Source organism: Lathyrus oleraceus, chromosome 7 (genome assembly GCF_024323335.1).
Source record: "Lathyrus oleraceus cultivar Zhongwan6 chromosome 7, CAAS_Psat_ZW6_1.0, whole genome shotgun sequence".
Classification (NCBI taxonomy): domain Eukaryota; kingdom Viridiplantae; phylum Streptophyta; class Magnoliopsida; order Fabales; family Fabaceae; genus Lathyrus; species Lathyrus oleraceus.
The window spans coordinates 539,440,563-539,452,770 of record NC_066585.1 but is presented as its reverse complement, the minus strand read 5'-3'; the positions used below and the strand labels follow the sequence as shown (position 1 = coordinate 539,452,770).

General features: G+C 51.5%; 1 protein-coding gene across 1 annotated transcript; it reads right to left on the bottom strand.

The window, feature by feature from the left end:
- Positions 1-4,351: 4,351 nt before the first annotated feature.
- Positions 4,352-9,952, bottom strand: LOC127104866 (uncharacterized). Its single transcript, XM_051042012.1, has 2 exons — positions 5,882-9,952; positions 4,352-5,014 (listed from the first exon to the last, which is right to left on the bottom strand). Exons 1-2 carry the CDS (start codon positions 9,950-9,952, stop codon positions 4,352-4,354), a joined length of 4,734 nt encoding a protein of 1,577 aa, XP_050897969.1.
- Between the last annotated feature and the right edge of the window lie 2,256 nt (positions 9,953-12,208).

Below are 12,208 nucleotides of genomic sequence, written 5' to 3'. Positions count from 1 at the left end.
ATTATAGAAATAGTTATTCAAGAATAACTTACTATAATTAAGTTGTTCATCCAGAAGGTAAATGTAGCGATTTTGTTTCTTTATAATAATCATTACATTCCATTACATTAAACTAAAGAAAGCAACTTAATTAAGAAGCACTAATAGAAATATATAATACATAAATGCTCATATGATAAGTAATTATTTAAGAAGCACTTAATTAAATTGTTTATCCTAAAACAAGTAAAGAAGTAAAGACAACAATGAGTGAACCTGCTCGATATCCCTACTATCGCCAAGACCAGTTTCTGACGATCGACACTGATCTCACCTGATCAGGAGGGCCTTCCAAGGTCTTGGTGAATGGGCCGGAGAATGAAATGAGAGGGGGGTGTACCTGCAAGGTGCTCCAACGCTTAAGTCAGAAAAGGTACAGAATGAGATTATCAGAGTGTGAGTTAGAATACCTGCCCCTTTGCCATGAAAGGGGTATTTATATTGAGCCCCCAGCGCTGGGCCAAGGCTCCTAATGGGCTGGATTAGCTAGGCCCAAGGAGGAGCTGCCAGGGGACGCGTAAGAAGCGTTAAGACCTAGACCAAGGTCTGCCCCCTGGTCCAACTGCCCCTATCCCTAAGGAGACAATATAGGGGAGTTGGGTGACGTGGTGAGTGAGATGCCGTTATGGCTCTGCCCGACACAACTTAGGTGCCCGCGGCGTGGGTTGACGATGAGTGGATGGAGATCATATGAGGAGGACCCGCTCGTTGTCCGACACGTATTTAAGGGGCCGGGGAGACATTCTCCGGGCGGACGGTCGTTCACCTGACGTGTCCTCGTGGTCGCTTGGATACGGTCGTTTGGACGTGGGCTTGGCGAGCATTGGGCCGCGCCGTGCTAAGCGTCGTGGCCCAGTCCAGAACAGGAGCCCCCCAAGTCGAGTCTCTGAGCCAGAGAGATGACTTATGTTTCAACTAAGGGTTCCCCGAGACGATGGGGAAGCTTGATCGTTAGACAGGTGAGGTCGTAACAGACCTATTCATGACTGACATTTCTCCGGGAATGTCGGGGATGGAGGTGATCGGTTGATCTGCTCCTTCCTTGTAGTAAACGTGGGTATGGCGCGGGGAGGAGGCGTCTTGGTGAGTCGAGGAGACGGACAGGTGCTCGGGTCGTTTCAGCTTCTTATCTTTGATAGACGTGTCTCACGATTAGTGGCGTCGCTTCGTTTCGCGCGCAAAGACGGCGTAGGCAGGCTAGGCAATGATGACCTAGCGTGTTGGTCCACGTGCCAAGCCCTATAAAAAGGGGTTGAGTAACTTCATTTCTACCTTTTTTTCTCGCTCATACGTTCACCGGAGATCTCTCGTTTGCTTGCTCAACCGTCTGGATCGCCGTCTCCGCCCGTCCTCCTATCTGAACCACCGTCTTCTGCTCGGACACCACCGTACCCTTTCAACTTAACTATGTCAGGTACGATTTTCCACTGTGACCCATTCTTTTTCCTTGTTGTTTTCTGTCAAACGCATGATAATGTTGTAGAAATGTGGTTAGGTTTAACTTGGGAACAGTGTAGTGGACTGTAGGTGTACATTAGGTGGTAGAAAATAGGGTTGGGATCCTACTGTACCGGGCATAAACTTCATATGCTGGGCAATACTTGCATAGGCTGTATGAAGTTTATGCCCGGTCTCCATAGAGTGCGCGCGCCACCGAGTTGAGCACGGTTAGTGTCCGTCGCCGCTACGCCCTTTCACTTGACCTGCGGTGGAAGGGTGGATTTGATATGACGTCGAATTCACTCTTTCTGTCTGCGTTTCAGGTGCTACCGGGCGCTTACGACCGAGGAAGGAAGATTCTGGGTCCTCCACCGAAGACGCGACAATCGCTCGTCTCCCTGTCGGGGATGGGAGTGTCCGAGATGGTACCGAACACGCCTCCTCTTCCGGGCAGGTCGACTTCTCATGGGTTGCGGACGAGCCCTTGGAGGAGGAATCCGACTTCTGTGACGAGGCCATTACTGCTCACGCTATGGTCGAGACCATAAGCCGGGAGGATCCACCAAACTGGTATTGCTGCGCCCCCAAGGAAGAAGACCGCATTTGTCATCATTTCCCGGGGAAGCAGTTCACCATGTATGAATTTGCTTTTCGTGAGGCGGGGATCAGACTGCCCTTCAACTCCTTCCAGATGTCGGTCTTCAAGTGGCTCCGGCTGGCGCCGTCCCAACTACATCCTAATGCCCTCGCATTTATGCGGGCATTCGAGTTAGTTTGCCAGTTCCTCGGCATTGGTTGCACCCGGGCTCTCTTCTTCCACGTCTTCCATCTCCAGAGGTCCGGTTCCCGTGGTCGCCACAGTTGGGTTTCTTTCAAGCAGCCCGTGCGTCTGTTCAAGACGTACGAGGATTCTGTTCGCCATTTCAAAAGCCGGTGGTACGTGGTGATGCCGATTACCCGGGCTGCCCTTCACTCTATATACTACTATCAACGGGAACCCAACGGGGAGGAGACGCTGATGTCGAAGATACCGCTGAGGTGGCAGCGTGATCATTTCGATCTCTCCACGGCGCATTACCGGGTCAAGTACGCGATGCTCGGCGAGGAGGATAGGCTCGCGTACAAGAAGCTGGTCGATTACGTGCAGAGCTTCAGCTTGGCGTTCTGGGCGAATCGACAGGGCGTGCCCTACCTGGATGAGGCCGGGGAGCTAATCACCGAGACGCGTTATATCAATACGAAGGCTCTGCTCGAGTGTGATACCGAGGAGGAAGCTCTGGCGTTATTGAGTAGGCAGACTTTGTTTAGCTTTTTATTTCTGTTTATGACTTCGGTCGCTAATGTTTGTGTGTAATTTACTTGCAGGTGCCATGCCCAATGCTCGTGATCGGGTGCTGAAGCTAGCGAATCAGGTCGGCGCTCCTGACCGGGTGCCCAAGAAGAAGAAGAAAACTGTGGCCCGTGTCTCGGAGACTGCTGGCGATGCCGGGGTCGGTCCCTCGCAGGCGGCGAGCGTGATTCCTTCCTCCCCTCCTCGATCTAACCCGATCACCATTCCTGATAGCAGTCCGTCGCCAGCGGCTTCTCCCCTCCATAAACGGAAGCGTCCGGCTGGGGCCCTTACCAGGTCGTCTCCAGGAGGTTCGCATGGACCGGGCAGCTATCTTCTGCCTCCCTGCTATGTGGAACGGTCGTTCTTCAAGGCCGAGGAGTCGATTGCTGTGCCTGCGCCTGAGGCCAAGGCTATTCTGGACCAGGATGTTGCTGCCCGGAGGAAAGATCTGGCCAGGGATATTGCTGCCGTCATCCGGGTGATGGAGACGGCCATGGTTCTGACCGACACTTCGGTCTCCACCGCCTCGCTGGAGGAAACCCTTTTGCAGGTTCGGACAGAGAAGGAAAGACTATCTCAAGATCTGTCGGACTACAAAGAAGAGCATCAGCTGCAGGAAGGGCTGCGCCAGAAGCTGGAGGAGGTGGAAAAGGAGAGGGACCAGTTGAAGGCTGCTAAGGCGAGCCTGGAAGAGCAGGTGGTCGACCATCAGAAGCTGACCGAGGACAACGCCTACCTACGGGCTCAGGTTGAGTCTCTCGAGGGAAAGGTCCGTCCTTTGGCAGATGAGACCGAGGAGGAACGCGCCCTTGGCTCGCGCGGTGAGCTGCTAGGGCATATTCGGACTCTCAACCAAGATCTTGTGGCCTGCTTCAAAGAGGGTTTCGACAATGCTGTCGAGCAGCTCGGGCTTCTGAACCCTGAGTTGGTGACGGAAGGGTCGGCCTATAACTGCTGCGTCCGGGATGGTGAGATCATCTGCCCGTTTGAAGTGGAGGAGGAGCTGGGGGGAGAAGAAGAAGAAGAGGATGAAGAGGAGCTCCGAGCGGAGTCTTAGTTTATATGTTTTTCTTATCATGGCCTGCGTGCCTTATGTATTTTGGCCTTCGGGCGTTGTAATATGGCCTTCGGGCGTACTTGGCTTCGGCCGCTTTTGTCGTTTCTAATGTATGAATATTTTCGTTACCGTTCATTGTGCTCGTTTGTGTTTGATACTTGTTTGCATGAATTCGTACTCTGCTCGACTTTGTTAATCTCCTCGGTTTAGGGAACCGACGAAGTGTCGGGCTTTGTGCCCGTGGGTATCGAAGCCCGGGTCCGTTGTTCGAACCCTGGTCCCGAGGCTTGGGTCCTCCCATCGCGAGCTGGGTGCCCTGCCAGTCTTGGTACTTCGACGTTGGGTCTTGGTCAAGATCCCAACCGTCGGGGAGGGTTGTGTTTGTTATGTGACCCCGGATCGTTCCCGGGTCTCGTGGTTCCTCCCTGGGGTTTTGGGGACGAAGAGCGTGGCCGTACCTGCCACGTCTCCCCGTGGCGTACTTAGCTGTAATATTGTCTAAGTTTTTCTGCGTTCCATGGTCGAGCGAGTTGTTCTCCTTGTAGGTTTTCTAGGTAATAGGCCCCGTTGCTCGTTTTGTCGCGGACGCGGTAAGGGCCTTCCCAGTTGGCCGCCAGTTTGCCCTCTCTCGGGTTTTTCTGGTTTCTTCTGAGGACCAGGGTGCCGACCTGGAACTCTTTTTTTATGACTTTCGCGTCATGGCGTAGTGCTATTTTTTGTTTGAGGGTTGTTTCCCGGAGAGCTGCTTCGGAACGTATCTCATCGACTAGGTCGAGCTCGGCTCTAAGGGTCTCATCGTTCATTTCCTCGTCTAGGGGCTCCTCCGTCCTCCTCGTTGGCGTCCGTATCTCCACCGGGATGACTGCCTCGGTGCCGTAAGTTAGTCGGAACGGGGTTTCCCCGGTGGTAGAATGCGGTGTCGTGCGGTAGGCCCATAGGACGCTATGTAGCTCCTCGACCCATGCCCTCTTTGCCTCGCCGAGTCTGCGTTTGAGGCCACGTAAGATTACCCTGTTGGCCGCCTCTGCCTGCCCGTTCGTCTGCGGATGCTCGACAGACGTGAAATGTTGTGTGGTGCCCAGGCTGGCGATGAAGTCCTGGAATCCTCCGTCCGTGAATTGTGTCCCGTTGTCTGTGACAAGTGCCTGGGGTATACCGAACCGAGCGAGGATGTTGCGTTTGAAGAACCGGAGAATGTTCTGCGCGGTTATTTTAGCCAGTGCCTCCGCCTCGATCCATTTGGTGAAGTAATCCACCCCGACGATGAGGTATTTATTCTGATATGATCCGGTGACGAAGGGCCCGAGGATGTCCATGCCCCACCACGCGAAGGGCCATGGGGAAGACAGCGATTTGAGGTCGTTCGGGGGTGCGAGGTGCATGTCGGCATGTCGTTGGCATTTGTCACATCTTTTGACGTGCTCTTTCGAATCGTTTTGCATGGTCGGCCAGTAGTAGCCTGCTCGAAGGGCTTTTCGTGCGAGCGATCGTCCGCCGAGGTGTTGAGCGTTAATTCCCCGGTGTATCTCTCCGAGTATGTCGGGGACTTTCTCTTCCTCGACGCATTTGAGTAGTGGGATGGAGAATCCTCTCCGGTAGAGTTTGCCTTCGAGGAGTACGTACGAGCATGCGCGTCGTTTGACAGTGGTCGCCTCTTTCGGGTCAGCCGGGAGTTCGTCTCGTGTGAGGTAATTGTAGATGGGTGTCATCCAACAGTGGGCATCTCCAATAGCGTTGACCTCGAGTGGAGGCGGTAGTTTGTTGATGCTGGGCCGAGGGAGGATTTCTTGGATTACTGATTTATTCCCACCCTTTTTCCTCGTGCTGGCTAGTTTGGAGAGAACGTCTGCCCGTGTGTTGTGCTCGCGGGGTATGTGTTGAACTTCCCATTTTTCAAATCTATCAAGTTTTTCTTTGACGAGGGACAAGTACTCGAGGAGGTTGTCGTTCTTGGTTTGGTATTCTCCTCGCACTTGTGAGGCCACGAGCTGGGAGTCGGTGGATATTTTTACCTCTTTTGCTCCTAGGTCCTCGGCTAACCTCAGGCCTGCGAGGAAGGCTTCGTATTCGGCTTGGTTGTTTGATGTTGGGAACGCTAGCGCTAATGATACCTCTATCAGGATCCCTTCTTCATTTTCGAGGATGATCCCGGCCCCGCTGCCTGATGTGCTAGAGGCGCCATCGACGAAGATCGTCCATTTGTGGGCGCTTTCTGCTGGAGTCGGGCAGTGGGTCATCTCCGCGACGAAGTCGGCCAGTGCCTGAGCTTTCAAGGCTTTTCTATTTTCGTATTGTATGTCGAATTCGGAGAGTTCTAGGGACCACTTGAGCATCCTCCCGGCCATATCCGGGCGCCCGAGCAGCTGTTTGATTGGCTGGTCGGTCCTCACCTTTATCGTGTGTGCGAGGAAGTAATATCGTAGTCTCCTTGCTGTGTTGATGAGGGCCAGGGCGACCTTTTCGATTTGCTGATATCGGAGCTCGGGACCTTGGAGTGCTTTACTCGTAAAATAGATGGGTTTTTGTCCTTCGTCGGTTTCTCTTATTAGAACGGCGCTGACGGCCTCGGTTGCCACGGATAGGTATAAGTATAGGGTTTCCTTTTCTGATGGCCGTGATAAGACCGGGGGTTGGGACAGAACCTTCTTTAGATGGAGTAGCGCTTGCTCGCATTCATCGGTCCAGTCGAAGGTAGCCTCTTTGCGAAGGAGTCTGAAGAACGGCAACGCGTGCTGGGCGGACTTGGCGATGAAACGGGAGAGTGAGGCGAGCACTCCATTGAGTGACTGGATCGATTTTTTGGTTTTCGGGGTCGGAAACTCCGAGAATGCCCGGCATTTGTCGGGGTTGGCCTCGATCCCTCTTTCGGTGAGATAGAAACCGAGGAACTTGCCTGCCCGGACTCCGAACGTGCATTTCTCGGGGTTGAACCTCATTTTACACTGTCTCGCCTGCTCGAATACCTTCGTAAGGTGTCGAGCATGGGTTATCTCCTCGTGTGATTTGACGATCATGTCGTCCATGTATACTTCGAGCATGTCCCCTATTTCGTCCTTGAAGACTTTGTTCATCATGCGTTGGTATGTAGCGCCAGCGTTCTTGAGCCCAAACGGCATCACGTTGTAATAGTAATTGCCCGTTGGGGTCATGAACGCTGTGTGTTTCTTGTCTGCGGGCGACATAGGGATCTGGTTGTATCCACTATATGCGTCCATGAAGGACAAGAGTTTAAAACCTGCAGAGTTGTCAACGAGCGAGTCTATATTAGGGAGGGGGAAAGCATCTTTCGGGCAAGCCCTATTAAGATCAGTATAATCAACACACATACGCCATTTTCCATTATTTTTCTTAACGAGGACTACATTAGAGAGCCAGGTTGTGTACTGGGCTTCAGAAATAAAATTTGCCTCTAAGAGGTCTTTTACAGCTCGCTCGGCAGCCTCTGCCTTTTCGGGCGATTGCTTGCGTCTACGCTGTGCTATGGGCTTGGCTGCCCGGTCTACAGCTAGCTTATGACACGCGATCTCGGGGTCCAGCCCGGGCATTTCTGCGGCATTCCACGCGAAGAGGTCGGAGTTCTCTTTGAGGCATGCTACTAGCTCTTCTCTTGTTTCCTCGGGTAGTCCCTTACCTATCTTCACCGTCCTTTCCGGATCGTCCCCAAGAGGAATGAGTTCGAACTCCCCGTCGGGGATTGGTCGGACCGGGTGTTCGAGAGAGCGTTCCTTGGGGAACCTCCCCTCTTCGGTCTCGTCCAGCCCGATGCGACAGTCGAGGTCGATGGCGTTGACTCCTCGGGCAGGATCCTCGGTCTTGAGTTTTTTGTTGTTGCAGTTGCTCTTCGTGCTGACTACGGCCTGTCCTTTTACTGCGGCGTCGTAGCATCGTCGGGCTGCTTCGATGTCACCATGGACGGTGACCACACGTCCCAATTTGGTGTAGTATTTCATCTTCAGGTGGACGGTGGATGGGACCGCAGTGAGTTCGGCCAGTGTCGGGCGTCCAAAGATGCAATTGTAGAGAGACGGACAGTCTACGACCAGGAATTGGATTTTGATTTCCCTGGCCGTTTCTTGTTCGCCGAAAGTGACGAGGAGCTCAACATATCCCCACGGTCTGGTTGTTGCTCCGTTGAATCCTTGGAGATCTGATCCGACGTAGGGGGCTAAGTTGGTCTTGTCTAGCTTCAGAGTCTTGAAGAGGTGGACGTACATGATATCCACTGAGCTGCCTTCGTCGACCAGGATGCGTCGTACGTCGAATCGGGCCATCTTTGCTCTTATCAATAGTGGGATGGCCGAGTTCGGGGATCCGCCCGGGAGTTCCTCCAGGAAGAAGGATATTGGGTTGGATTTTCCCCGGTATTTTGTCAATGTCGCTTTCTGCTCGGGGGCAGTCAGTAGGAGTTCGTCGAACTTACGTTTGACGGAGAGGGCCGCGGATTCCCCGTTAGTTCCTCCTCCTGATATCACCAGTGTGGTAGGGAAGTCTTCCCAGGGGCTGAGTGCAGTGATCTTGCCCTCGGGTAATGGTTCGGGGAGGAAGAAATCTTCCGGTCGTGACACGCAGAGGGCCACTTGATAGGGAGAGTTGTTAGGGGGTGTGTTTTCCCGGGGTCTCTTCTTCTCTGGCTCGTCGTGTCTGGGAGCTTCGTTCTTCCTCGTGTACTGCTTCAGGTGCCCTTCTTGGATTAAAATTTCAATCGCATCTTTCAGGTGGACGCAGTCTTCGGTCACGTGCCCGTGACTTCTGTGGAACCGGCAGTACTTTGATTTGTCGGTGTGGGGCTTTGGTGCAGACGGTTTTGGGAACCTGACCCTGCCCTGCTTAAATTCAGAGTTGATACATTCTGCGAGGATACGCTCTCGAGGAGCTGTCAGTAAGGTGTACTCGCTATATCTGCCCGCGGGGCCTCTTCCTTCCCGGAGCTCGCGAGGTCTTTCTTCTCTTCGTTTGTCTCCGTTGCGACGGGAAATGCTCGTGTCCTCGCGTTTTGAGTGCTCGGTCTCCCCAGCGTTACGTCCGCTGCGGGCATTGTGTGCCACCTGCTTTTCCTCGTATCTGATGTAGGCCTGGGCTTTATGCAGGAGCTCGTTTAAGGTGCGGGGAGGCTCGATCCCTACGGCTCTGCTAAGTTCACTGCCGGGTAAGAGACCTCTCTCGAGGAGATACTTCTTCATGTGCTCGGTGGTATCTACCTCGACAGCTTCCTGGTTGAATCGCTCGATGTATGAGCGCAGTGTTTCATTCTTCTTCTGCACTATGGCTTCAAGGGTCGCCTCAGTCTTGGGGTGACGACGGGAAGCTGTAAAGTGCCGGGTGAACATGGACCTCATGACTCTCCATGACGTAATGGACTCAGGGGCCAAGCTTTTGTACCAGGCCATGGCCCCTTTCCTGAGGGTCGTTGAGAACAGTCGGCATTTGAGGTGCCCGGTTATATCATTGCGGTAGTCGAGCATCGCGTTGACGTTGTCGACGTGATCGTCGGGATCTGTAGTCCCGTCGTACACAGCTAGGTTTGGCGGTTTCTCCATGCCTTTGGGGAGCGGGGCCTCCATTATTGCCCGAGATAGGGGGCAATGCAAATCTTCCTCATCGCTCCTTAAGGGAGACAGTTCGTTGTTGTCGGGGCTGTGCCCGCGCCTTGGTGATGTTCTCGCTCGACCACCGTCACGACGGGCGCGTGCCCTGCTGGCGTAGGGTTCGGGAGAGCGACGTCCTCGCTTCTTCGTTGGCTCCGAACGTTGTTGTATCCTACTCACCGGCTGGGGCCGGGCTTCTTGTCGTTCGGCTTCGAGGGCCGTGATTCGTTCGTGCTGCTGGTGGAGCATAGAACCGGCTTGATTGAGGGCATTCACCATGGCAATCATTACGGCGTCTCCTTCAACGGGAACGGGAATGGGATGAAATGTCTCTGCCCCTAAATTGTGGGCGTGAGAGGCATCTCCGTTGTTTTGGGGCTCTGGAGACGGGGTGGATGGATGACCGTCCCGAACGTCCGCTTCATGGGATGGCGGGCCGTCGTCCATATTGTAGTTGACGAGGGGACGGCTGTGATCGCTATGTTGTTCTCCGGCCATGTTGGAAGGACAGAAACAAATGAGCTTTTGATCCTCGTTTGATGAAGATGGGGATAGCTAGTTCCCACAGACGGCGCCACTGATCTCACCTGATCAGGAGGGCCTTCCAAGGTCTTGGTGAATGGGCCGGAGAATGAAATGAGAGGGGGGTGTACCTGCAAGGTGCTCCAACGCTTAAGTCAGAAAAGGTACAGAATGAGATTATCAGAGTGTGAGTTAGAATACCTGCCCCTTTGCCATGAAAGGGGTATTTATATTGAGCCCCCAGCGCTGGGCCAAGGCTCCTAATGGGCTGGATTAGCTAGGCCCAAGGAGGAGCTGCCAGGGGACGCGTAAGAAGCGTTAAGACCTAGACCAAGGTCTGCCCCCTGGTCCAACTGCCCCTATCCCTAAGGAGACAATATAGGGGAGTTGGGTGACGTGGTGAGTGAGATGCCGTTATGGCTCTGCCCGACACAACTTAGGTGCCCGCGGCGTGGGTTGACGATGAGTGGATGGAGATCATATGAGGAGGACCCGCTCGTTGTCCGACACGTATTTAAGGGGCCGGGGAGACATTCTCCGGGCGGACGGTCGTTCACCTGACGTGTCCTCGTGGTCGCTTGGATACGGTCGTTTGGACGTGGGCTTGGCGAGCATTGGGCCGCGCCGTGCTAAGCGTCGTGGCCCAGTCCAGAACAGACACTATATGAAAAACATGTTGAGAATGTATCAAGTGTGAATAATGTTACTAATAGTCTCATATTGGTTGAAAATGTGGAGACTTTATCATTTATAAGTGAGAGAACCTACCCACCTACTACCTTCAGGTTTTAGATGAATATGCAGTGTTGCTCCAAAAGAAAAAGTCCCACAATATTCAATGTTTCCTAGTAAAAGACTCCCCCAACAACTGGTATCATGAGCTTTTCGCTTTGGTTCGAGAGAGAGACCAACTTACTTGTATCAAAAATCAATGGCGCCACAAGGGTGGTGAATAAGAAACGTTCAATTGAAGAGTGTCAAAGACGTTAAGATGGTGAATAAGATACGTTCCGTGCGGTACAATAGTTTGTGGAAGTAAAAAGAACTTCCACTTTAGGGGGAGCATTGTGGACTCACACTTGAATGAGAGTGTTAAGAATGTATCAAGTGGTGTCTCTCACAAAGGTGTTGATCCAAAAGAATAAGTCCCACAATGTTCAATGCTCCATAGTGAAAAACTTCCCAACAAAATTTAGCATTTGCAAATTGATAATGGTTTTTGATGTCATCAAAACCGCAATGCAACTACAATTGAAGTCACATTGTCTGCAATTGAAATCTCATTAAAACTTCAATGCAACTACAATCTAAGTCACATTGTCTGCGACGATTGAAGTTTCATCGAAACTGTAATGAACTACAATTGAAGTCATGTTGTCTGTGATTGAAATCTCACCAAATGTTCAATGCTACAATTGAAGTCGCGTTGTCTGTAATTGAAGTCTCGTCGAAACTGCAATGAATTAAAATCGAACTCACAATTGTCTACGATTGAAGTCGCATTGTTGGCAATTGACGTCTCATCGAAACTGCAATGCAACTACAATCGAAGTCGCATTATCTGCAATTGAATTCATAGCAAAATTGCAATGGACTACACTTGACGTCACATTGTCTACAATTGAACTCTAATCAAAACTGCAATGCAACTTCAATTGAAGTCGCATTGGCTGCAACTAAAGTCTCATCAACCTTATATCATCGATTTCAATTTTTGAGACACAACTATAATTTAAGCTAAGACATAACTAATAATTGTTTTTTATGTCATTGAAACTGCAATGCAACTCAATCAAAGTCACATTAGTCTCATCGATCTTATATCATCAATTTCAACACAACTACAACGGCTACTGCAACAGCTAATCAAAATCATGCTAACAAAAATCATCGTTCAGAGAAACCTCATCAACAACATTTTCACTTGATAAATTGTGTCAACAAATCTGAATCTTGAAACAACAATGTAATTGACAATCCCTCCAGTACCAGCAGCAGTGCAGTTCACAATCCCTTTAGCAAAGAATAAATACAATTGCCTTTGCATATGTATTGAGAAGAAGACCAAGTGTGACTGGAGCAAGAACAAACTGTCATAAATTAAATTGTCATTAATTCAAATTCAGGTTAGTATGGTCATTTGCAATTTCAAAAAAACAATGGTTTGTTCAAATTTCACTAAACTACGATGCTATTACGACAACACTTTTCACCGCATATCGAACAATAAAT